Source organism: Lithobates pipiens, unplaced genomic scaffold, assembly GCF_037356315.1.
Source record: "Lithobates pipiens isolate NorthernLeopardFrog02 unplaced genomic scaffold, aLitPip1_a1.2 Scaffold_18, whole genome shotgun sequence".
In the NCBI taxonomy this organism is placed as follows: domain Eukaryota; kingdom Metazoa; phylum Chordata; class Amphibia; order Anura; family Ranidae; genus Lithobates; species Lithobates pipiens.
The window spans coordinates 297,213,814-297,240,654 of record NW_027507758.1 but is presented as its reverse complement, the minus strand read 5'-3'; the positions used below and the strand labels follow the sequence as shown (position 1 = coordinate 297,240,654).

The window sequence follows — 26,841 nt, the reverse complement described above, 5'->3', positions numbered from 1 at the left end:
CTACCCTGAGACGCAGGAAGGACAGGACCTCTACCATCGCAGGAAGGTGACCCCCCTTTGGTGAAGATACTAGGGAGAAGGGGATAGCCCAAAGGGGAGTGCTTTAAACTGAAGGTGTAGCACCCCTACCGAGGTTATCCCTGCCAGCATGAGGAAACGCTGGTGGCTTTCTGCGTTGGAAATATGCAGGTATGCATCCTTTACTATCGATGCCCTGAAACAGTTTTGGTGGAAGAGGTGCCCTCACCCCGTGATTAAAACCAACCAAAAACTTCTGTAGGTGACCAAGACACCCAGACGATTCAGGCTCAGGATGAGCCTGAACTTGTCCACAGGCTTGCGAACCCCAAATGAGAGAATAGAAGCCTTGCCTATTTAATCTGCTGGGACCTTTATTACCACTTCCTATTCCTCTAACTCCTGCAGAGGAAAGAAAGGCACCTTTTGTCAGCTCAGTGACAAGGAGTCTCAAAGGGGGAAGCTCTGAAAATTCCACACGGTAACCTCTTTTGATGATCCCCAACACAAACTGATTGGAGGTGATCATCTCCCACTGGGGGAAGAAGGACCCTTTTTAACTGCTCCCCCTATTTTTTTCTTAAGGGGAAAGGCCTCTTTCTTATAAGCCATGCGATAGCACTGCTTCAAGACCTGGCCCAAACAGCAGGTCTCCTCTAAAGAGGGATTCCACCGAGCTTTGATTTGGACGCCCTGTCCCTCTGCCATGTCTACAGCCTTAAGGCCCTCCAGGCTGAGTTGGTCAGAGCCGAGGACCTTGCATACCATCGAATGAATTAAGCCGAAGCATCCGCAGAGTATGCCAATGCCTAAAGCAGCACGGGAAAAGGAGGATAGAAAAGACTCCTCTGCCGTCATTGCTTCATCTGGATAAGCCAATACTTTGTACTACGAGCCACCACTGTGGCTGCTATGGTAGGCTTAGAGATTTCCTTATGGTAAAACCCAGGCATCTTCAAACCATAGGGTCTAAAAGTGCCCCCATGTCCCCAAGGACAGGTCAGTATGCCTGGACATCTGAGAAAAGGCCGCATCTAACCCGGGGGATTTTATTCCAGATGAGAGCCTCCTCTTCCGCCCAAGGAAACCTTTGCTTTAATGCACCAGAAAAGAAAAGTTTTCCTTCGGGATCCTGCCATCCTTGATGGCATTAATCAAGACGTCATGACCCGGGAACACCCGCTCCCCCTAGGCCCTAGTACATCTGATCGTGGGGTGACAGTGCCTCCTAAATGATTTGGACAGCTCTCAAGAGCCTTTCCATCTCATCCAGGGGAAGTTTATACCGTGAGGTTCTTTTGGGTTCCCCATCCAAGTCCTCACCCTCAGTCTCCCTTTGGGAGTCTGAGACGGCACTGTCCACTTCTTCCTCAACTTCCCTCTGGAACCCTCTGGATTCTCCCTAACCTGTGGGAGGAACAACCATTGGGTTAGGTGGAACACTCTGCTGTGCTGGTGAAAAGAGTGCTCTGGAGCTGAGGGCATTGAAACCTTTACAGAAGCCGCCAGATCTGCACCCTGTTCTGCTGCCTGCTCTCTAATGGCACCCAAACAGAGCTACGGACTGAGCTATCCAGGCCTTTAAAACACTCCTTACAAAGTGCCTTGAACCAGGAATTCCCCAAAGAGGCTCTACATGAAGGACACTTCCTCCAAGAGCCAAGGGGGGGACCTGCTTAAGTCTTTCTGAGATACCTGAAGCAAAAGAGAGAGAGCAGCATAAACTTTAAAAAGAAAAGAAAAGAAACACCAGCACTACTTAAGAGAACCACCGGGAGTGCCCCCTCCTAGGATCAATCTCCACCTGGATCCCAGATGCACTGCCCTTCCCCCCGACCACCTAGGGGGAAAACACACCAGTGGAGCTACTGGTTATAAGGTAAGGGAACCCCTCTCCAGGGCTATTACCTTTGAGTGGCTGGTGCTGTTATCTCCAGGAGTTCTTGAAGCCTCTGCTTCGGACATTCTCCCGTTGAGGAAGCGTGGTACGAACGTGCCTCCAACAGCTACCTGTGCAGACTGTAGAAAGAGAGGCTGCACCAGCCGAACGCTAGGTTCCCCTTCACGTGCCGCGTCCGGAACCGGAAGACGCGGATTGAACGAAGGGGTCCGCCCCCACCGGAACTGACGTCGCCCGTCTACCGGTCCGGCTTCCAGCTCCCAGCCGGCTGCATACACAGGGGGGCCCTGGCCGCCTTCGTTCAGTACCCCACTGGGCGAAACGCAGGGATGAACCTCTCCAAAGACTTCCTGCTTTCCCCAAGCGAAGATTGGAGTGCGTGTAAAGGTCAGTCGAGTATTCAGCTTCCCCAGCCGACTGGACTGTTTGTTCCGTTGAAACACCCACGGGTGAACGAACAGACGACCCCATAAACTTCCTGCTTCCCCAAGCGAAGTTTAGGGTATATGGACAGTACGAACACTTCAGCTCCCCGCTGATAGGACTGTCCCGGACCGACCGATAAATGGTCGGATAGCCGAACGAGGCCGGGGCTCCGCTCGGATAGCTTTCAGATTCACCAACCGAATTCAGCCTTCAGGTTCCTTGGCGATGTCTCCCCGCCGGAGGAAACACCATAACTGAGGAACGAAGGGAGGAGGAGGCTTAAATCATGAAAATGAAGGCGGTGTTTCCTCAGAGGGGAGGAGCCGGTGTCTCTCTAAGGTGGCTGTCCTGAAAGACGATTGGAGAAAAAACACATACTTCTCTTTTAACTACACTTTAAGTTCTACTTTTATCCCTGTGCAAATCGGCCTCTTCTTGGTCTTTCCCCAGTGACATTACACTTCCAGCACACAGATTGGTCTTTTGCCAGTGAGATCCCTTCTCCAGTACATATTGGTTGATCTTTCTCTTATATCCTTCCTCTGGTACACACAATCTCCAGCTTCCTTTTAAGAACACTCCTCAATTTGCAGTCAAACACTCCCACTGCACAAATTGCATGTTTAATAGTTACACAGTAGGTGAAGTTGAAAAAAAAAATTAAAAAATATCCACCAAGTTCAACCTTTGGAATGCTGACAATGACCTATCAGCTTTGTGTTTTTTGAAGGCCCTTTCTTTTGCTTTTATATGCATTTTACGTTGGAGTTGAACCACACAGGATTTTTGTTAACTGTTTTAAATTTATTTCCCATTGGAATGTACTGGCCAATACCTTTTATTTAGTATGCTCTTAAAGCACTCCAATTTTTCCTCCGTGTTCTTTATTCCTAGGATTTTATCTCATTTAATATGCTCTAGCAAAGAGTGCAGTTTAGGGAAGTTGGCTCTTTTGAAATTCAGTGTCTTTGTATTACCCTTGTGCTTCCTATTTCTGTGATTTATTCTGAAACTGGTTGACCTATGGTCGCTGTTTCCTAGGTATCCCTGTAATTCCAAATCCGCGATCAGATCTGTATTGTTAGTAATCAGTAGGTCTAGTAACGCATGGTTTCTTGTTGGTGAATTCTCCATCTGACCCATGAAATTGTCCTGCAAGATATTTAGGAAATGACGAGCCTTAGACGAATGCGTGGTTCCTTCCGCTCAGTCTACATCTGGATAATTAAAATCCCCCATTATAATGACACTTCCCATCCTTACCGCCACTCCAAACTGTCCCACTCCCCCTCCTGCCTCTGGTTAGGGGGGTCCATAGCATACGCCCAGTATTACTTTCCCCTTAGATTCCTCCCTTTGAAGCTACACTCATAAGGACTCTACCTCCTTCTTTGCTCCATTAGTCATATCGTCCCTCACTTTCACTTGCACATCATTCTTGATGTACAGGCATACCCCTCCCCTTTTTTTACCCTCCTTTTCTCTGTGATATGGGGAATGCCCCTGGATGGATGTCAACCAATCATGAGAGCTGTTAAACCAAGTCTCTGAGATTCCCACAAAATCTAAATCCTCCTGGTACATCAGCAGCTCCAGTTCTCCCATGTTGAACACTGTCCGTGTAGTCACCATACTTGTAGTCACCATACTGGCCATACTTCTCCTTTAGCCCCTAAATCACCTACCCTCAGCTTAGAATTTTTAACTCCTCAGTAACCCTTCTGCAGTGCATTTGAGTGGCTTAAATAGCATGTCACTCAACACCTCCTTGACCTGTCCCCAGCATACAGCGTTTAGTCCCAGCTCAGATACATTAACCAAGTCTGCATTCCAGTCTTACATTGTCACCTAGTCTGCAATCCATGTGCATTATCTCTACAGTGCTAACTCGCCAGGGATGTGTGCTGCTTCTTCAGAGCACCCCAGTCCCAAGGTCTTCAGTACCCAGTACTGAACTCATGTAAGTTAACCAGCATTCAGTATCCAATGTATGTGCTTTAACTTCTTAGCACCTATACTTCTGCTTGTATTACATTAAACCTTCAGCTGCCAGTACCGAACACATGTGCACGTGGCCTTGTGGCCAATCGCCAGCATGTGATGTGTGTTAACCTTCAGCAGCAAGTCCACTGTTCCGAGTTCTGCTGACACACTTTGTATTTCATTTTCATATCCTGACCACCTTCACAGTCCACGAGACTACCTACACAATCCCCACTACCTTTACTGTTGCACAATAATATGCTTCAATTTGATTTTAACATCTACTCATTCTCCATAAAACTATCTGCATGAAGAGTTGTCTCCCATGCTGCTGCTTTATTATTCATTGTAAACGAGTGCCAAATGCATGTTAGGGCACATTTCTGCCTCCGTCATTCACCTGTAAGGCTATAACCATATTTTTTGTGATTTGAACGTTACAGTGCCTAACACTCAGTCTGACAGCACTAGGGTCATTGGTTCAAATCTCAACCCTGGCACTACCTGCCCAGGGTGTGCATGTTCTCTCTATGCCTGTGTGGATTTCCTACAATTTCCTCCCACACTCCAAAGACATGCTGGTAGGTTAATTGGCTCCTGTCTAATTTGGCCCTAGTATGTGTATGTATGAATGTGAGTTAGGGACCTTAGATTGTAAGCTCCTGGAGGGCAGGGACTGAGATGTGAATGTACAACATATATGTAAAGCGCAGTGTAAATTGACGGCGCTATACAGGTACCTGTATTAAATAAATATATTTGGTTGCTTATTACAGAAAGATCGGTAACCATCTGTGAGTCAAAATATTAACCGTTATGCCCGCTGTCATACCTTCCATGCTAATCTCCTACACATACTGCCCCCCATCCTTCCTCTGGACTCCCCTACTACACATACTTATGTACTTTTCATTCCTCTCCTACATATACTGATCGCTGTCATACTCTTAACATTCCTGTCTTTACATATATACCTCTTCCTAATACCCTCCATGCTCTATTCCCGCACATACTGCCTATTGTTATACCCTCCATACCCCACTCCTGCACATACAGCCTGCCATGACTCCGGAGACCTATACTGCACACACTACCTATCATACCCCCCCCCCCCCCTGCACTCCTCTACTCCTGAACATGTTGTTCACTATCATACCTTCCAAATCAAATCCTTTCCCATTACACTTTTCAAGTCTTTTTAACAAGGGGTACTTTCCCCTTAACACAATGAACAATTTCTAACAATATTGCCTATAAGGCATTTCTGAGTGGAATACTCCCTATGGATAATTCACACGATAATTTCTCTGTTATTTAGACACAAATGTGGAAATTTTAGATTTCCTGCTCATCAATAACCTGCAGAGTGAACCTTCTAATAGCAGACTTTAATTACCACGGCACTGCAGGTGCTCAACGGATGAAAATCACTTAACACTGTAACACTTATTATATTATAAATCTGTGCGTACACAGTATGAAGTAACTTGTCTACAACTAATATCTGCTAAATTATAGTTCATACATTTTTGTCATTATTTGTGAAACAATGGTGCACCTTTTTCCACAAAAGGTAACACAGTGAGGAAATAGGTGAAGTTCATCACTTAACATGATTTTGTATCATCAGAAAGTGATCATATTATTATTAATTTGACATTTTAACTTGTTGGGAGAAAAGCAATCCTCTCCAAGCCAGTTACATGCAAAGCAAGGATTTTAGAAATCATCATGGCGGATTCCTACTGATCCTGTAATGTAGATGCTAAAAATTAGATTTTTTTATTTACGTCTATATTGTACATTCACATCATTGCACAATTTTCCTATTACAGCCTACTAGATTGTTAGGCCTCGGTCACATTGCACTGTTTATCGCACCCTAATGGTGTTCATTAAAATTGTGAAGTAAGAGCCCATTGTAATCTAGCTAAAAAACTCCAGCTTCCTAAACCCCTTAAAGGGCCAGGAGGCGCTGGCTCCAAGGGGTTAAAGAAAAAGGTATTTTCAGTGCTCGCTTTTATAAACATAAATAGGCAGAAGACAGAGGCAACATTTTAGGAAAACTTTGCCTTTATTTCCACTTCAAGTAGATTTACCCTCACTTCCCATCCTGCTGAAAACAAATGCATTAGATAGGAAGTGGATGGAAATCTGCAATAGGGGCACAGACATCAAACTATTTCCCCTACTGTACAGTACTAAATATTTTTATCTGTTTCTGTTGAAAAGTTCTCCTCACTTCCTGACTGGATAGCCTAAAAGTTTTAGCTCTTCATAAACTTTAAGTAGTAATTGTTGTGCGCTCCTAAGTACAATGGAAAGAATAGAGCTAACCATGTCAGGATGGATGTGCTTCCATGTCTAGCATGGTCAGTTTGAAACAGGAAAGCAGGGGAACTGCAGGATCAACAGGTATTTCATGCAAAGAAAGCAATACAAAGAGGACAGCATAATTTTTTAAAATGAGTACATGGTAAGACAGACACATCCAGAAATATCAAATGTTGGGATAACATACACTTTAAGGTCTAGGCTTATTTTTCAAACTTGGTGTTGACAAGTTAAAATCTTTTTTTTTTTTTTTGCTAGAAAATTACTTAGAACCCCCAAACTTTAAATTGATACCCAACATGTCATGCTTCAAAATTGTCATGGAATGGTGCCAAACTTTGACCCTTAAAAACTGCATAGGCGACATTTAAAAATCTCAGAGTAGGTCTATAATTATTGCTCTCGCTCTAATGATCGCGGCGATACCTCGCATGTGTGGTTTGAACACAGTTTTCCTATGCGAGCGTGACTTACGTATTCATTCGCGTCTGCACTCAAGCTCGGCGGGACGGGGTGCTTTAAAAAAAACATTTTTTTTCCAATTTATTTTATTTTTTATTTTTACACAGTCCTTTTAAAAGAAAAAATTGGGTCACTTTTATCTCTATTACATGGAATGAAAATATCCATTGTAATAGAAAAAAAGCATGACAGGACCTCTTAAACGTGAGATCTGGGGTCAAAAAGACCTCACATTTACACTAAGGCTGGATTCCCACCTGAGCGTTTTCAGCTCATAAAAAGGCGAAAACAAAGGCCTGAAAAACGCCAAACAAGCAAAATTCCATTCATGTCAATGGCACCTGTTCACATCTGAGCGTTTTGTTACCTGAAGCAAAACGCCTGAAAAATGCTTTGGGGCAAATTAGAGGTGTTTTTCTGCTTTTTATATTGGTGACCTGTACAAAATTGCAGTAAAAATGCGGCAAAAAAATACAATAAAAAAATAATTTCCCCTTTAAGACCATTTGGTTAAAGTGACGTTTGACATTGTTTCCATCATGCAATGTTATGGAGCCCTCACTTGGCTCCAGGTCTGTGAGGGGAAAAGACTCACGATCATCTGCACTGCTACCGGTGCAGACTACTGGAGCGTCACGGTAGCAGCAGAGAATTTCGGTAGAATTTTGGCTTGCAGAGGGCATTTATGCTTAGGGCTAATTATGCCGATTAGTACTCAATTTTTTATTTTATTTTTTGGAGGGGGGAGATTTTTGCTAACACACGATGCTCAAACATCTTGCATGTGAGTGGCGCGCAGTTTGGCGTTATCACCATGGGTGCTAAATTACCTTGTCCCAGCACTGGTCCCCAATCCTCCTCTTCTGAGGTCCCTCAGCAGCGCTCCTGGCTCCTCCTCTTTTGGAGTGCCCCCACAAAAAGGTTGAATTCCATGGGAGCACTCGTGCGGGCACGCTCCCGAGTCCTGTTGCTGCAGCCATTGACACAGACAGCAGGACTCTGCCTCGTCCCCCCGTCTCCCGTGTCAATGAATTTAATTGACAACAGAGGGAGCCAATGGCTCCTGATGCTATCTATCCAACGAGGACCCGAGATAGCAGCTGGAGCTGCTGTGCTTGTTCTCGTCACTGGAAAGATCAGGTTCAGGCTAGTAAAAGGGGGGGATCTGGGGGGCTGCTGCAGCACAGAGGGTTTGTTACCTTAATGCATAGAATTCATTAAGGTGAAAAACACTGAGACTTTACAACCCCTTTAAGAACAAACCTACAGAATCTTGTTTGTAAGTGGGGAATCTCTGTACACAGGATTTTCCCTTGTTTTGTGAACATTTTCTCTCACTTTCTGCTATGCCTCTGGGACAGAAAGCGAGGGGAAATCTCTGCAGCAAAGACAGCAGTAAAAAACAAAACAAAAAAAAAAACATATTGTATAAATAAGTGCAGTACTAAAAAAATACAATAAAAAATGCTTACACATCACAAATGTAAATATAAACCTCAAAATAAATTTTCACCCAAATAGGAAAATATATAACACAGTCCACCACAACTGTATGTAGTTACCGTATAATAGTCCCGTAATATGGTGTATCCTCTTATGAGAGACAGAGTACACTTCACCTGAACACACAAAAGCTGGCCCTACACCATACAATTTTATTCGATTTCCTTTAGATTTACCTTCAACTGTGTGGTACAAGGTCCTGTCTGATTGCACACAAATTGAAAGTGTTTAGATTTGACCTCATATTATATGGTTTTGGTAAATCTAAAGGAAATCTATAGAAGAAAATTGTATAATGTATGGCCAGCATTAGTGTATATGAGTTCACCTTACCAGATTGGGGGACTACCTATAACAGGATACACCATATCACAGGGCTATTATAACTACATACACTTGTGGTGGACCGTTATATATTTTCTTATCTGGATGACATTTCTTTTGGGTTTTATATGCACATTTGTGATGTGTATGCATTTATTATTATACATTTTTAAAGCGCTGCACTTATTTATACAATACTTTTTTTTGGTCAGCATCAAGACTTGTGATAGCTGCTATTTAACTTTGCTGATGTATCACATTCATATCAGTGCTCACCTAAGCGCATTGTTTCCTTTCTTTGAATAAAAAAAACATCCATTGCTCATGCTAATGAAAACAAAGTACTATGCCCAGAGTTCTACAACAAAACTGTAGAAGAATGGAAGAAAGATAAAATATGCAAGAGTTAGTATCTGTTGCTACTAATTGTAAGATTAAGTTTTTTTTTTTTTAACAGCCACTTCAATCTTAAAAATGCAAACATTACAAACATTGTAGAGACAAAAGATCAATTTCTCACCTTGCATAAATGCCGCTAACCATGTCATGTTGTAGGGACTCATCTGCCAGTTTACTTGGTCCAGCTGCTTTAGATATAAGCAACACTACTAAGCCTCGCATCTGAAGGTTGTTGCGACTATCGTACACAAAGGCCCTGCCAATAAAAAAAAATTAAAAATTAGGATAAAGGTCCACAATATGTGTGAAGGTCAACTAAGAAGCAAAGAAGGAGATGAGAAACTGCGTCCCAATGTCTTTACTTTCAGTCTTTTCTTATCATTATGGCACTTTTTTTGTTTTTAATACTACAGTAAAGGATTTCCACAAGCCGGCTACCGTCTTTAATTGCTTCCAGCTACTGTCACTTAAATAACACAAGCTGACATGTTTAAGTTATCCTATTACAACTATTTCTATGGTGCAGTTGACAGGACTCTCTTTCTGGAAGAAAGACTCTCACAATGCAGTAAAAAAAAAGACAGCTTCTGTGAACTGGGGACATAACTTTATGAACCTGCAGCTGTCTGAAAAACCAATGTATCTGGACAACAGCTAACCTGCATCTAGATGATGACAGTGCAATTTTACTTAAAAGTTCTCTTGGTTTTTATAGAGGTTTGAATTCAGAATAATCGAACAGTACAAGCTTTGCTCTAAGGTTCGCATACCTGATGTAGTAATTATGCCATTTGCCTTTAAAGCAGGGCTCCACCCAAAAGTGGAACTTCCGTTTATCTGATTCCTCCCCCCTCCGGAGCCACATTTGGCACCTTTTGGGGAGAGGGGCAAACAGGTACCTGTTTTTGACAGGTACCCTATCCCCACTTCTGTCAGACCTTGCCACTGCAAGATATGTCAGAAGTCCGGCCCCCTCCTCCTCCCTCCCCTGCTGCCGAGCCAGTAAGAAAGCGCAGCACGCTTCATGCATGTGAAGCTGCAAGCTGCAGCACCCGACAGCCGATGGAAGCATTGGCTGGGCTGCTGACATAGCTGGAATCCAGGATAGGTAAGTGTACTAATATTAAAAGTGAGCAGCTACAGTATAGGTAGCTGTGGACTTATAATTTTTGGAGGGGGGGGGGGACACTGCTTTAATTTATACTACACACACTCCAAGGGGCAAGATCACCTTAACTACTTCATTCATCTACAGAAAATGCACTGCTTATATCTGACACTTTTTGACACATTATTTGCTCCAAGGGTCAATGTATAATAGGCAAACTATGTTAGATTGATATTGGTTTAGATCAGGGGTATCCAAACTATTGACCTTCCTTCTTCCACATTGGAAGCAGAGGAATTGTCTTAGGCCACACATAAAATACACTAACAAGGATAGCTGATGAGCAGAAAAAGTCAGGCAGATCACAAGTTAATGATCGCCAATATAGAAAATCTATCTTTCTTACTAATAAAACTTAATTTTTAAAGGAATATTTTTGGTTATAAAAGTAAACAAGCACCATATACCCATGGCTGTATCTATGGAGGGGGAACATGATTTCACTTGTATTCTGATAGCGTGGTGACTTTACCCACATCAGAATACACAAATTGTGCAGGCACAGTACGCAGATATGAATAATTTGGTCAAGGAGGGGGTTAGTGCAGGAGGTAAATTCAGGTGCTATAGGGTAGGATTAGAAGAGTTTGGGATTAATGTACATTTGTCTTTTAAAGCGGTTGTAAACCCAGCTTTGTCGTTTTTCTACCTACAGGTAAGCCAGTGGCGCATGCGCTCCAAAGGTCCTGCATACTGTGCTGGAACTTCAGAGCTTCTTGCCGGAAACCAAGGGCTCCGGCATGCATGCGCAGGGTGACGTCATCATGGCTTTAGCCCCTCACAGCGACGAAGCCCACAATCCTGGAAGAAAGGATGGGAGAAGATGTCAGCCCCCTTATCGGTGACCGGGCGCCACTGAGGGTGTTTCTTTCTAAGGTGAGTATTTCATAATGTTCTAGTATGCGATGCATAGTAGCACATCATGCCTTTATGTTGCAGGGTTTTTTTTTTCCTCAACCTCTTTAAAGTAGATGTAATCCCTATCCGAATGATATTAATTTGATAAAGTACTGCGTATCATATTTGCCATTTTTATCATCCTTCAGGCAGCTAACATCCTGCAGCATCTTGCAATCATTTCCTGTCTATATGCATGTGCTTCTACGATAACTGCATGGCATTTCTAATGCAGAAGGGTTCCGTGGACTATGCCTCAGTAATATGTGTAAAACCAACCAATTATAGTCTCCATTTGGAGCTGCATGAGAAAGTAACAAAAGGAGTCCCCTAAGGAAACAAGAACAAAGCATTTTCACCCTATAACAGGAAGTGCCTGCACTAGGACCTCCATAGAAGATCACTAAATATTATTTTAACGAAAGCTGCAGATATAAAAAAAAATATTGAAAATTACTCCCATTAATGTAATTATACAATTAATGTAATTAATGAATGCAACATTTGACAGTCCTTCTCTCCTGGTGATTTTGAGAAGATGCAGAGTGTGCAGAAAGCCAGGCAGGACTGAAAAGTAGGGTGATGTTAGTATTTCTAGGAGCAACTGCAGAGGAAATCTACCACATTTTTAATCATCTTGAACAAATGCTAAAGTTGCTTTCACACTGAAAGTACTGGCTGTTTGCAGTAAAATGCCGCTTGTTTTAGCATCGCTTTACCGATGCTTTTCGGCTGCTAGCAGGGTGCTTTTAACCCCAAAGAAGAGGTTAAAAACTCTTGTGTTGCGGCACTTCTGAATCGCTTTTCAGGCGCTTTGGAAGCGCTGCCCATGGGCAGGGGCGTTGTGGCAAACTGCCCCAAAGATGCCTACTTTTTGTAACATCCTGCAAGCGCACCACCCGGGTGTAAAAGCACTCATTGCAATGAATGGGAGGCACTTTTCAGGCGCTTTACAAGCGCTATTTCTAACACTAAAACGCATGAAATCTGCCTCAGTGTGAAAGGGGTCTTACTGTGAAAAGTGAGGTAAAGAAAATAAACTAGGTTCACTGGTGAGCGGTTTTAATGGCTTTTTGCCACAGGTGCACTTAAAGAACAGCAGCTGCATAAAGCCATTTTGTTATTTATGTTGCATAATAGCAAACGAATAGTGATGGACGAACTTCCGACGGGACGTTTCGCGAAAGCGAAATGCGAACGGACCCAAACGTTCGCGAAACCGAACGTTCGCCGCGGGCCCCATTGACTTCAATGGGAGGCGAACTTTGCAAACCTTCATGTCGAATTTGCGGCCACGTGGTAATTATTAGGGGGTAAAACGTAGTCCCACCATCTGGACAATGACATAATACATGTATGAGGTGAATTTGGGATCGATAACTACAAGCATTTTTATTTTATTTGGGAAATTGTTCTAACAATTCAGGACTATGGAGCTAATGAAGGCAATGGAGGAGAGGGAAGGTCAGGGACCAGGGTAGGCAAAGAAGAGGGTGCAGGAGATGATCACCAGCAGCGTGACATACCGGAATGACACATGCACCGTGATAGAGGCATCTGACAGCAGCACCGTAATACAGAGCACTGACAGCAGCACCGTGACATACAGCGCTGACAGCAGCACCGTGACATACAGCGCTGACAGCAGCACCGTGACATACAGCGCTGACAGCAGCACCGTGACATACAGCGCTGACAGCAGCACCGTGACATACAGCGCTGACAGCAGCACCGTGACATACAGCGCTGACAGCAGCACCGTGACATACAGCGCTGACAGCAGCACCGTGACATACAGCGCTGACAGCAGCACCGTGACATACAGCGCTGACAGCAGCACCGTGACATACAGCACTGACAGCAGCACCGTAAGCAGCCCCAGGAGGAAGTCAGCACAGCACAGGGATGGTGTGATCCCCTCATAATAAGAACCCCCAGGAGGAAGTCAGCACAGCACAGGGATAGTGTGATCCCTTCATAATAAGAACCCCCAGGAGGAAGTCAGCACAGCACAGGGATATCATAAGCAGCCCCAGTAGAAATATGACACCGCTCAACCTCTTCAAAGAGGAGGGTAGGGGCATATAGTACGGTGTGCTTTTTTGGGTCAAGGAAGTGAGCCAAATGAATTAAGAAGGTCTGTGTGCTTGATTAAAAAAATAGTTTATAGACATATACATGGTCTACTGGTCACATGTGTTGAATTCCTCCGAGATCCATGCCTCATTCATTTTTAGAAATGTGAGGTAGTTAACACTGTGGTGAGCTAGGCGAGTACGCTTATCGGTCACAATCCCCCCTGCTGCGCTGAACGTCCTTTCGGACAGGACACTGGATGAGGGGCAAGCCAACAGTTCGATTGCAAATTGGGCAAGCTCTGGCCAGAGGTCAAGCCTGCCCACCCAGTAGTCTAGGGGTTCATCACTCCTCAGAGCGTCCACATCGGCCGTTAACCCAATGTAGTCGGACACCTGACGGTCTAGGCGTTCCCTGATGCTGGATCCGGATGACACCTGTCGATGGGTCGGCTGAAAGAATGACCTCATATCCGAAGTCACCAACACATCTTCAAACCGGCCTCTTCTTGCAGGCGCTGTTGGATTGGTACCCGCAAATCCTTCTCTGGGAGTGGGAATTGCTCCTCTGCCAGCGCACGCAAAAGCAGAATGCAGCATTTCTCGAAGCAAGGCCTGGAAGTGCTGCATTCTGACAGCCCTCTGCGACGGCGGTAACATTTCCGCCATTTTGTGTTTGTACCGGGGGTCTAAGTACGTTGCCACCCAGTACTGGTCCTTGACCCTCATGCTTTTTATACGGGGGTCCCTATTAAAACACTGGAGCATGAAGGCCCCCATTTGCACTAAAGTGGAAGCGGTGTGGTGGCCTGGCTCCTGCTCATCATCCAGGATAATGTCGTCCTCTTCATTCTCCTCTCCCCATCCTCGCACAACAGGGATCCCAGAAAGGTTTAAAGCATGCTCTTCTTGCTCCTGCTCATCCGCCCCGGCACCATCCTCCTCTGACTCCTCATCAGACTCCTGTTGTTGACTTGTCTCAGATAGAGTAGCCCCCCCTGGGAATTCATCCAGCATTGCGACTTCCTCATCTTCCCGCTCCTGCTCCTCCACAGCCTGATCAATGACACGACGCAATGCACGCTCCAGAAAGAAGGCATAAGGTACCATGTCACTGATGGCGCCATGGCTGCGACTGACCAGTTTGGTGATCTCCTCAAATGGCCGCAGAAGTCTGCATGTGTCGCGCATGAGCAGCCACTGGCGCGGTGAAAAAAAACCCAGCTCCCCAGAACCGTTTCTTTCGCAGAGTTCATACAGGTAGACGTTAACTGCACGTTTCTGCTGGAGCAGCCTATCAAGCATATAGAAGGTTGAGTTCCATCGCGTCGGGCAATCGCAAATAAGACGTCTGACCGGCAGATGGTGTCGCCGCTGAATGTCAGCAAGGCGAGCCATGGCCGTGTAAGATCTTCTGAAATGGGCCGAGATTTTCCTTGCCTGCCGCAAGATGTCCTGGACCCCAGGGTATTTGACAAGGAATCGCTGCACGACCAAGTTTAAGACGTGTGCCATGCACGGCACGTGCGTGATTTTGCCCTGTTTCAATGCGCTAAGCAGATTGGCACCGTTGTCACACACCACTTTACCAACTGTCAAATTGAGCGGTGTTAGCCACTCATCTGCCTGTGAACGCAAAGCTGAAAGGAGTGCCGGGCCAGTGTGGCTCTTTGCTTCCAGGCACAACAGACGCAGCACGGCATGGCAACGTCTCACCTGGCATGTGGAATAGGTTCTGGGGAGCTTGGGCGGTGCAGTGGAAGAGACGCTAGCAGCGGAAAAGGAGGAGGCAGCTGAGGAGGAGAGGGAGGAGGATGGAGTAGGAGGAGGAGAAGAAGAGTCAGGCCTGCATGCAATCCGTGGCGGTAAAACCAAATCTACACGGGTGCCACGGGTTACATGCTTGACGGCCGTCAGAAGGTTCACCCAGTGGGCAGTAAAACTGATATACCTTCCCTGCCCGTGTTTGCTAGACCACGTGTCTGTGGTCAGATGTATCTTGGCACCGACACTGTGTGCCAGAGATACATTCACTTGCCGCTGAACATGGCCATATAGCTCTGGGATGCCCTTCTCTGAGAAATACTTCCTTCCTGGGACCTTCCATTGTGGTGTTCCAATGGCCACAAATTTGCGAAAGGCCTCCGAGTCCACCAGTTTATATGGCAGTAGTTGGCGGGCTATGAGTTCTGACAAGCCAGCCGCCAACCGTTGGGCAAGAGGGTTATCCGGCGTCATCATTTTTTTACGCTCAAACATTAGGCCCACGGAAGCCTGCCTTTTTGCAGAAAAATGTGAGCTTGGCGTGATGGAAGGTGGAGTGGAGGACAATTGTGAGGAGAGAGGAGAAGGAGAAGTAGAAGACGAGGCTGGACGGTGAGAGCCTGCAGTGTGGCTTTGTGTGTTCCGTTGCTCCCACTGGGCTCGGTGATGGCTGCTCATGTGCCTTCTTAAGGCGGTCGTCCCTAGGTGAGTATTGGGCTTACCGCGACTAACGCGTTGACTGCAAAGATTGCAGATGGCAACGCTATTGTCAGCAGCGGACACGTTAAAAAAAGCCCACACTGCGGAGCCATGTGCCGGTGTCCTGGGAGCGCCAGATGTGACCGTACATGGTCGATGACTCGCTCCTGATACATTTGCAGTCTGCTTTGTCCCTGCTGTGCAATGTAAGTCATTGCTGCTTCTCCTCCCTATCTGCTGGTCCATATCTCCCTCTGAACTCCCCTCCTCTTCCTCTCTTGTGGGCACCCACGTGACATCACTAGACACGTCATCATCAACGTCACCTTCCCCACCGCTATAAGTAGAGATCTCGGAGTAGGCAGCAACACCGGGGACCAACCTCCTCCTTGGGCTGATCTGGGTACTGGCGTCAGACTGCTGAGTAGCGCTTGTTGCTACCTCCTCTTCCTGATCCAATACCAAGAGTGGCTGCGCATCAGAAATGTCCTCTTGATATGGATCGGAAAATAATTCCAGTGACTCAAGCGGAAGGTATGTGGTGGTGGTGGTGGTGGTCGTGTTGTTGGTGGTAGTGTCTTTGGGGGTGCACATAGCAGAGAGTGAAGAAGAGGGTGCAGATCGAGAGGATGAGGAGGGTGCAGAAGAGTAAGGCTGAGCGAGCCACTCAACCAAGTCTGGTGCATCCTTTAAAGTAATTGAACGCACCTTCTGCAACTTCCCACTTTGGCTCAAGCCTGTTGCTCCTGCCCTACCCCTACCACCCCTGCGGAAGGGCCTGCCTCTTCCTCTGCCTGTCATTTTTTAAATGACCCTGTGACAAAACTCTTAGTCCCTATACCGATGAAGGACTGCTGCAGTATAGGGCAGCGGTCAGCAGTGGTGCACGTCAACCCTATCTATTGTGGACCGATAGCGGTCCTTACAGAACAGCAGACTGTACCGCACTCAAGCCTATGTACCGTAGCACCCTATACCAAGTTACCAGTCCTTATAAGAACTTTTGTGGACCAAGCAGGTTGTGTATTAGTGTTTAGCAGACTGTACGTCAGTCCCTATACCGCTGAATGACTGCTGCAGTATAGGGCAGCGGTCAGCAGTGGTGCACGTCAACCCTATCTATTGTGGACCGATAGCGGTCCTTACAGAACAGCAGACTGTACCGCACTCAAGCCTATGTACCGTAGCACCCTATACCAAGTTACCAGTCCTTATAAGAACTTTTGTGGAACAAGCAGGTTGTGTGTTAGTGATTAGCAGACTGTACGTCAGTCCCTATACCGCTGAAGGACTGCTGCAGTATAGGTGAGCGGTCAGCAGTGGTGCACGTCAACCCTATCTATTGTGGACCTATAGCGGTCCTTACAGAACAGCAGACTGTACCGCACTCAAGCCTATGTACCGTAGCACCCTATACCAAGTTACCAGTCCTTATAAGAACTTTTGTGGACCAAGCAGGTTGTGTATTAGTGTTTAGCAGACTGTACGTCAGTCCCTATACCGCTGAAGGACTGCTGCAGTATAGGGCAGCGGTCAGCAGTGGTGCACGTCAACCCTATCTATTGTGGACCGATAGCGGTCCTTACAGAACAGCAGACTGTACCGCACTCAAGCCTATGTACCGTAGCACCCTATACCAAGTTACCAGTCCTTATAAGAACTTTTGTGGACCAAGCAGGTTGTGTATTAGTGTTTAGCAGACTGTACGTCAGTCCCTATACCGCTGAAGGACTGCTGCAGTATAGGGCAGCGGTCAGCAGTGGTGCACGTCAACCCTATCTATTGTGGACCGATAGCGGTCCTTACAGAACAGCAGACTGTACCGCACTCAAGCCTATGTACCGTAGCACCCTATACCAAGTTACCAGTCCTTATAAGAACTTTTGTGGACCAAGCAGGTTGTGTATTAGTGTTTAGCAGACTGTACGTCAGTCCCTATACCGCTGAAGGACTGCTGCAGTATAGGGCAGCGGTCAGCAGTGGTGCACGTCAACCCTATCTATTGTGGACCGATAGCGGTCCTTACAGAACAGCAGACTGTACCGCACTCAAGCCTATGTACCGTAGCACCCTATACCAAGTTACCAGTCCTTATAAGAACTTTTGTGGAACAAGCAGGTTGTGTGTTAGTGATTAGCAGACTGTACGTCAGTCCCTATACCGCTGAAGGACTGCTGCAGTATAGGTGAGCGGTCAGCAGTGGTGCACGTCAACCCTATCTATTGTGGACCTATAGCGGTCCTTACAGAACAGCAGACTGTACCGCACTCAAGCCTATGTACCGTAGCACCCTATACCAAGTTACCAGTCCTTATAAGAACTTTTGTGGACCAAGCAGGTTGTGTATTAGTGTTTAGCAGACTGTACGTCAGTCCCTATACCGCTGAAGGACTGCTGCAGTATAGGGCAGCGGTCAGCAGTGGTGCACGTCAACCCTATCTATTGTGGACCGATAGCGGTCCTTACAGAACAGCAGACTGTACCGCACTCAAGCCTATGTACCGTAGCACCCTATACCAAGTTACCAGTCCTTATAAGAACTTTTGTGGAACAAGCAGGTTGTGTGTTAGTGATTAGCAGACTGTACGTCAGTCCCTATACCGCTGAAGGACTGCTGCAGTATAGGTGAGCGGTCAGCAGTGGTGCACGTCAACCCTATCTATTGTGGACCTATAGCGGTCCTTACAGAACAGCAGACTGTACCGCACTCAAGCCTATGTACCGTAGCACCCTATACCAAGTTACCAGTCCTTATAAGAACTTTTGTGGACCAAGCAGGTTGTGTATTAGTGTTTAGCAGACTGTACGTCAGTCCCTATACCGCTGAAGGACTGCTGCAGTATAGGGCAGCGGTCAGCAGTGGTGCACGTCAACCCTATCTATTGTGGACCGATAGCGGTCCTTACAGAACAGCAGACTGTACCGCACTCAAGCCTATGTACCGTAGCACCCTATACCAAGTTACCAGTCCTTATAAGAACTTTTGTGGAACAAGCAGGTTGTGTGTTAGTGATTAGCAGACTGTACGTCAGTCCCTATACCGCTGAAGGACTGCTGCAGTATAGGTGAGCGGTCAGCAGTGGTGCACGTCAACCCTATCTATTGTGGACCGATAGCGGTCCTTACAGAACAGCAGACTGTACCGCACTCAAGCCTATGTACCGTAGCACCCTATACCAAGTTACCAGTCCTTATAAGAACTTTTGTGGACCAAGCAGGTTGTGTATTAGTGTTTAGCAGACTGTACGTCAGTCCCTATACCGCTGAAGGACTGCTGCAGTATAGGGCAGCGGTCAGCAGTGGTGCACGTCAACCCTATCTATTGTGGACCGATAGCGGTCCTTACAGAACAGCAGACTGTACCGCACTCAAGCCTATGTACCGTAGCACCCTATACCAAGTTACCAGTCCTTATAAGAACTTTTGTGGAACAAGCAGGTTGTGTGTTAGTGATTAGCAGACTGTACGTCAGTCCCTATACCGCTGAAGGACTGCTGCAGTATAGGTGAGCGGTCAGCAGTGGTGCACGTCAACCCTATCTATTGTGGACCTATAGCGGTCCTTACAGAACAGCAGACTGTACCGCACTCAAGCCTATGTACCGTAGCACCCTATACCAAGTTACCAGTCCTTATAAGAACTTTTGTGGAACAAGTGAGTTGTGAATGTTTAGCAGACTGCAGCAGAAGGGCAGCAGTCAAGTATAATATCCTTTCTATATTTGGAAGAAAGAATATTATACATGTACAAGCCTATTACTGTACCACTGATACCAGTCCTGAAAAGAACCTTTGTGGAACTAATAATAACAGCAAGTCTTTAAAATTACCCTCACTGCCTGACAACACTGCTTCCTTCCTGTCCCTATACAAATTGGCAAAAAAAGAGAACGATTAGTGGTTACTGGAACAGCTCTTTTGTGGACCTTGATAGTAACAGCTAATGATGATGATGATGATGATGATGATGAAAGACTAATCTGGCTGTCCCTGTAGCATACACCGTCCTTTCCCTTTCTCTAAACTAACAAAAGACACTCAGGCTGCTGCAAGAATCAGCAGCACAGCAAACCTATCAACACCTAACACCTATACCAGTCCTGAAAAGAACTTTTGTGTACCAAATAGCTAGTGGTTTATCTCTCCCTACTCCACACAGGAACCTGTCCCTATCGTAACAGAAGAAAGAATGTAAAATGGCCACCGGATCGGGTGTATTTATAGGTTAGGGGGAATGTCCAAGTGTCCATGTGCTGTCATGTCTCAATTGGCTGTCCTGTATCACATGATAAACGTGTCACCAAAGGTTAAAGTTCTTGTATACATTAAACACGTAAGTCCGCCGCGGCGAACGACGGAAAAAGGCGTTCGAACGTGCGGACCGCGAATGTCGGAAATTCGCCGCGAAACGACCGCCGGGCGAAACGTTCGTCCATCACTACAAACGAATAATGAAAGCAAGTTAAAAGGGCTGGGGAGCATCTCTTATTATCCTTTCTCCTTAGAACGATATTTGCTAAATAGCAAATAACAGCCAAAATAATAACGTGCCTGCAACTTTGCTTCCTCAATTAACAATCCTGCCCTAAATTACCCAAGAGTGACATTTGTTTTGACAGTTGCATAAGCATGTGCAGGATTTTTTGGGATGCTGTTCTATAACCCCGGGCAGCTGATAATGAACTGCCTTATCATTCTAACTGTGACAGCACACCCATACACATTTTTCATTTTTCCTCATTTCCATGCTTCACAGAAACTTTGCCCTTCTGACACAAATATATGATATTTTTGGCAATTACACCAAGGGAAAAATAAACTTTAAGTTTATGTTCAGTAGAGTAGACAATTGCAAAAAGGAAGGAGGTAAATCTAAGTTGTTTCCAACTAGTTGTTAGAAGTCATTTTGTGGTTGCCATTTGATCCAGCAGTTGCACATAGCTGACACACCGGCCTTCAACATCCAGTAGAACCATCATCATTACATACTTAGCATGTGGTGATTGTGGAGTCGGGAATAGTTGGCAAAACTAAAGTCTACAAGCACTTCAACAATGTACTTCCATTCTGTCTTTACCAAGTTCTCGGAGGATTAGAAAGGGCTAACGTCACTACTTCCAGTAATGGTTCCCATTATTGTCCTCTTCTGCACAGCAGCAAAATAGAACAAACAGGCTAACTGGCAGTCAAACCTTTGCCGTTTATCACAATCTCCAGGGTAAAATTTAAACTGAAAAGGAACTTTGTAATCACAATATCTTTTTTTATAACAGCTCAGAATTATAGTCCTCAATAGAGAAGGCTTAATGTTTTTGCATGGCAGTGCAAAACAGCAGTAAGTAGACAGATTATTAGGTCCAATTCACACCTGTGCATGTTGATCTCTCTAAGGCAGGACCATACATGGGTCGAATTTCAAAAGAATTTTCTTTTCGAAAATTTTATCTAAGAATTTCCATTCTAATTTTGCACCATTAGTGGGCTGCAGCAACAGCCAATATTCATGCAGCCATCGAATTTGAGTAATCGGGCATGTTGGAAATTTTTTTTAAAACTAACAATTTTCTAATCAATGATGGGAGAATCGTGTGAGAAATGTAATCGAAAAACTAATGCACGTGTGCAAGAAAAGAAAATTCACGGAAAGAAAAGATTCCCAGCTACGAAAATTATTTTCTTTAGCAACATGAGGTGAAATTGAAGGCTTGGTTGGTCGAATTTTGAAATTAATGGTGCCTCCATTGGATCAATTCCGATTTTCAAGAGAAAAACCTTTCAAAATTCGACCATGTATGGCCAACCTTTATTTTGAAGGGGCTGCCAATTCATTTCAACATGTATCCATAGATGGTTCAGGTTTGTGTGTTATAGTGTACTGGAATGCATATACGTTGTGATGTACACCTCAACATTTCCCATTTTGTGTGTAATGCCGCGTACACACGATCAAACAATCCGGTGGAAAAGTACGGCAAACTCAAGTTCGCCAAACAATCCCCCCGTGTGTAGCCTCCGGCATACTTTTTTGACCCGAAAGTACGGCGGACTTAGAATGCAGTGTTGCACTCCAATCTTCCCGCCGGACTCGCATTTCGGCGGACAATCCTGCCGTGTGTATGCCAGTCCGCCGTACTTTTGAAATGAGCGGACTTTTCCCACCCGGAGAAAAGTCCGCTCATTTCGAGCGGGTCTCCAGGTAGGCGGGGCCCGCGAGGGAGACGTCACTGGCCCCGCCGCCTGGTATGGACTTAAAGGGGAACCCCAACGCCGAAAAAAATCGGCGTGGGGGTCCCCCCAAGTCCACAACAGACCCTTGTCCGAGCACGCTACCCGGCCGGCCAGGAGCCGTACCGCACCCCAAAGCACCTTGTCCCCATGTTGATGAGGACAAGGGCCTCTTCCCGACAACCCTGGCCGTTGGTTGTCGGGGTCTGCGGGCGGGGGGCTTATCGGAATCCGGGAGCCCCCTTTAAGAAGGGGGCCCCCGGATACCGGCCCCCACCCTATGTGAATGAGTATGGGGTACAATGTACCCCTACCCATTCACCTGTAAAATAAAAGTACAAAAAAGACACATCACACGAGATAAAATACTTTATTGCACAGCTCCGGGGGTCTTCCGTCTTTGGGGGTCTTCTCGCCGGACTCCTCCGCTATCTTCTTGTAGCTCTTTTGCTAGCGGAGTCCGGCTTTCTTCCTCGCCGCCGGCCTCTTCTTCCGACTTCGGGGGTCTTGTCCCCCTCTTCGGTTCTTCTGCTGGGCCACCGCGCCTTCTTATAGCTCTTTTACAGGCGGTGGTCCGGTCTTCTGTCGCCGCCGCCACCTTCCGTTCTTCTTCTTCTTCTCCAGGAGAAGTTGACTTGACGATCTCTCTGGCCGCAATGCCAAGGACGCGCTGCGCTGCCACTTATATAGGGACAAGGGGCGGTGTCACATGGCTTTATGTCACATGGGTTGGTGTCACATGGTGACCCCGCCCCCTTACGATGTCACAGTCCCCATGTGACATCAACCCATGTGACCAACACATGTGACATAACGCCATGTGACACCGCCCCTTGTCCCTATATAAGTGGCAGCGCAGCGCGTGCCTGGCATTGTGGCCGGAGAGATCGTCGAGTCAACATCTCCTAGAGAAGAAGAAGAAGAAGAACGGAAGGTGGCGGTGGCGGCGGCGACAGAAGACCGGGCCTGTAAAAGAGCTATAAGAAGGCGCGGTGGCCCGGCAGAACAACCGAAGAGGGGAACAAGACCCCCGAAGTCGGAAGAAGAGGCCGGCGGCGAGGAAGAAAGCCGGACTCCTCCGCTAGCAAAAGAGCTACAAGAAGATAGCGGAGGAGTCCAGCGAGAAGACCCCCGAAGACGGAAGACCCCCGGAGCTGTGCAATAAAGTATTTTATCTCGTGTGTTGTGTTTTTTTTTGTACTTTTATTTTACAGGTGAATGGGTAGGGGTACATTGTACCCCATACTCATTAACATAGGGTGGGGGGCCGGTATCCGGGGGCCCCCTTATTAAAGGGGGCTCCCGGATTCCGATAAGCCCCCCGCCCGCAGACCCCAACAACCAACGGCCAGGGTTGTCGGGAAGAGGCCCTTGTCCTCATCAACATGGGGACAAAGTGCTTTGGGGTGGGGGGGGGCGCGCGGCCCCCCTTCCCCAAGGCACCCCCCATGGTGAGGGCACGCGGCCTGGTACGGCTCAGGAGGGAGGGGGCGCTTGCTCGCCCCCCCTTTCCTGGCCGGCCGGGTAGCGTGCTCGGACAAGGGTCTGTTGTGGACTTGGGGGGGACCCCCACGCCGATTTTTTTCGCGTTGGGGTTCCCCTTTAAGTCCATACCAGGCGGCGGGGCCAGCGACGTCTCCCTCGCGGGCCCCGCCTACCTGGAGACGCGCTCGAAATGAGCGGACTTTCCTCCGCGTGTGTGGGCGAGTCCGTTCATTTCAAAAGTAGGGCGGATAGTACGGCGGACTTAGTACGCCGTATTAGTCCGCTCAAAAAGTGCCATGTGTGGGCAAGTAGCCCGTTCGGAAAGTCCGATGGACAGTCTGGCGGGAAGTCCGCCAGACTAAGTACGTCGGACATACCGCTACGTGTGTACGCGGCTTTACTGTGTATTGTTATAATGTTTAGAAAAGCGTGCATTTTACAGCATATTCCCGCACAGGTCTGAGTCAGGCCTAAGACAGATTTACCATAAGACTGCAGCTCAATTTCCTCTTCTCCAATGTCCTGAAATTACACTGTGCCAAATTAAAACTTGCCCAGAGTCTATATTTTAAAGCCCAAATCCAGCGTTGGCATTCAACCAATCCTGTTTATTTGCAGTCAATGTGAGTAGTTTTAGTGTCTTTATTAAAATTATCCAGAAGTTATCAAACCATTAGAATTCTCATATGCTCTTTTTATCTATCCATCTGAGAAATTTGTGAAGGGAGAGCAGGAGAAGTGGTGGATTACAGCTTAAAGGGTAACAAAACAAAATTGCAAATAAAGAAAAAAATAATATAGAATGTACAATTACTACACAAGTCATACTGTAATTGAATGTTATTAAAATGTACCTTTCCTTTTCAATCTGCAGCCACTGCAATTTTCCGAAAATGCAATATGGCTGTCTGGAGTTGTTCAGTACACAAAATGTATACAGAATGCCCCCCAGAAACATAATTTCCCGCTTGTGTGATTGGCTCGCCAATTTTCCCAGAAGGCTGCCTAAGATACAAGTCAGATTTCAGGCATCCCCTGCAATAAAAATGTCATTTTTGGTGAGATAATCTCAATAGGAACACGTCTAAAGGGATGCAGACCCAGCAGCTTTCCTCATTGGTGCTCTGCAGGTGCACAGCTGACTGATGATTATGAAACCACTCCCATTCGACCCACTTGGCACCGAGGCACAGACAATCAAACAGTAATTTCTACAGAATAACAAAAGGTAGGAATCTGCAACAAAGGTTGTTAAAATCCTTGCAATGTACAGTACATAGATCACCCAGAGGGGAATGTTTTTTTCTCAACAGAAGTGGAGTTACGTTTTAAGTACTTGACATAAGCCTTGTTTGCCTAATCTGTTCCTAGGCAGGCATATGGGTCTGACTGCCGAAACGGTCAGAACCTCAGTTGGGTTTTAGTACTTCAGATACGTCATATCATTCATTCCACATCTTCACCTTTCTTTTCAGATCCTGGGACACACCACAGCATTTTAAACTCTTAAGGCCCATACACACAAAACGAAAGTCGGATGTAAAAATTTGTATGACGAGCTGTCTGACGATTTTCAGATCGTTAGTACGATGCTTTCAACAGCCGATTTCGCTTTTTCGTCAGACAAAAGCTGGATGTGCAGACTATAACATTTTTGCCGGATGTAAACTCAACGTTTGATCGTCTTTTCATTAGTACAGTTTTTATATAAAAAAAAATCATAAGAGCATGACTACGCATGCTCAGAAACAAAAGAATACATACAAAACTATTCAACACATTACATCACTTCTGACGTTGTATTCTGTTATACGAAAATTTTGCGAGTAAGCTTTTCACTTTCAGCACGAGACTAGCATGCCACAAAAACAGAAGCTCGGTCATCCGAAAATCTAAGCGTGTGTATGAGGCTTTACTCCATGGAGCGGTGCCTTCCAATGCAAATACTGGGTGAAGCTTTCAAACACACTGTGGATGTTTGACTTAAACTCACATGCTGTTGTAATGGCAGCCATCTGCTCTGGTGAGTGTTGGCTTCACAGGGAGGTGGCCTCTGAACACACTTTGAGGAGAATTATTTACATGCATATAAATCTTCTCTATATGATCTTTGCACAAGATTTCATCTTTTGATTGGGACTTCTTCCTTTTTTTATTTTTTTTTATTTACACGTTTGTTTTAACCGTTGATGAACATTTGCACGTTTGGTTTTTTTTTTGTTTGTTTTTTGCTGCACTATATTTATGAATTTTAGTGGTGCCACATATTTATTTTATTCAACCAAAAAGCTCTTACAAAAAAAAAGCAACTCTGGCCTTGATCTCACCTGATCACCATTGCTTCCCCCCCCCCAGAACCACTGATCAAATGATGCCGAGACACTCCTCTTCTGGACTGAATGATGCCCAAGCACACTTCTAAAAACCGTATTTACTGTAATTAAAGTGGATGTGGATTCACCCAGTACCCCGATCTCGATCCAGCACTGCTCTCTCACTGGATAAAGAGGTGGCAGCAGAAGCCATTAGCTACTGCTGCTGTCAATCAAATCCAGTGAGGAAGGAGCGGGGCTGAGCCACACTGTGTGTGTCAATGGACGCTATATGCCCGGCTCGGGATCAAGCCTGCACATGCCCACCATAGGAAAAGATTTCCACACCAAGAAGAGGAGGAGTCGAGATGCTCCGTTCAAAACTGTTGCACAGAACAGGTATGACATGTTTAATTTTTATTTATTTTTTTATGTAACTTCACAATCACTTTAAATTAAGAAAAAATTTAATTAAAAAAACAAGGTTTTTATTTAAGTGCTATAAGGAAACTGTCATTAGATATTAGAGGCTGCCATTAGTGACCTCTCCATTTGAAATTCTAACTCTTGGATGTAATACCGATGGTTTTACTTCAAAACAGCATGAGGTTTCAACATTGGACAATTATAAAGATGTGGAATCAGACACTTTTCTGACAGTACTCATTTACAGCATGCTTGTTGAGGGTCTGTGACTCAAAAGTATTTAGAATGTATATAAACCCCAACAATGAACTTCTCTTTATGTCTGTTAATGACATACCAAAGTGTTTGCAATATCTATATGATAATGCAAAAACATATCTTGCCAGAAATTTTGTGAGCCGATACCTTCTTGTGCTACCTGTTTTCAGTTAGAATTGTTCAT

General features: G+C 45.8%; 1 protein-coding gene across 1 annotated transcript in view; it reads right to left on the bottom strand.

Moving 5' to 3' along the window:
• PDSS2 (decaprenyl diphosphate synthase subunit 2) overlaps positions 1–26,841 on the bottom strand; it is a 358,375-nt gene that overhangs the window by 210,758 nt on the left and 120,776 nt on the right. Inside the window, exon 3 of the mRNA XM_077487165.1 lies at positions 9,471–9,605. Within this exon, the coding sequence (XP_077343291.1) occupies positions 9,471–9,605 (135 nt within the window). The remainder of the gene's footprint in view (positions 1–9,470; positions 9,606–26,841) is intronic.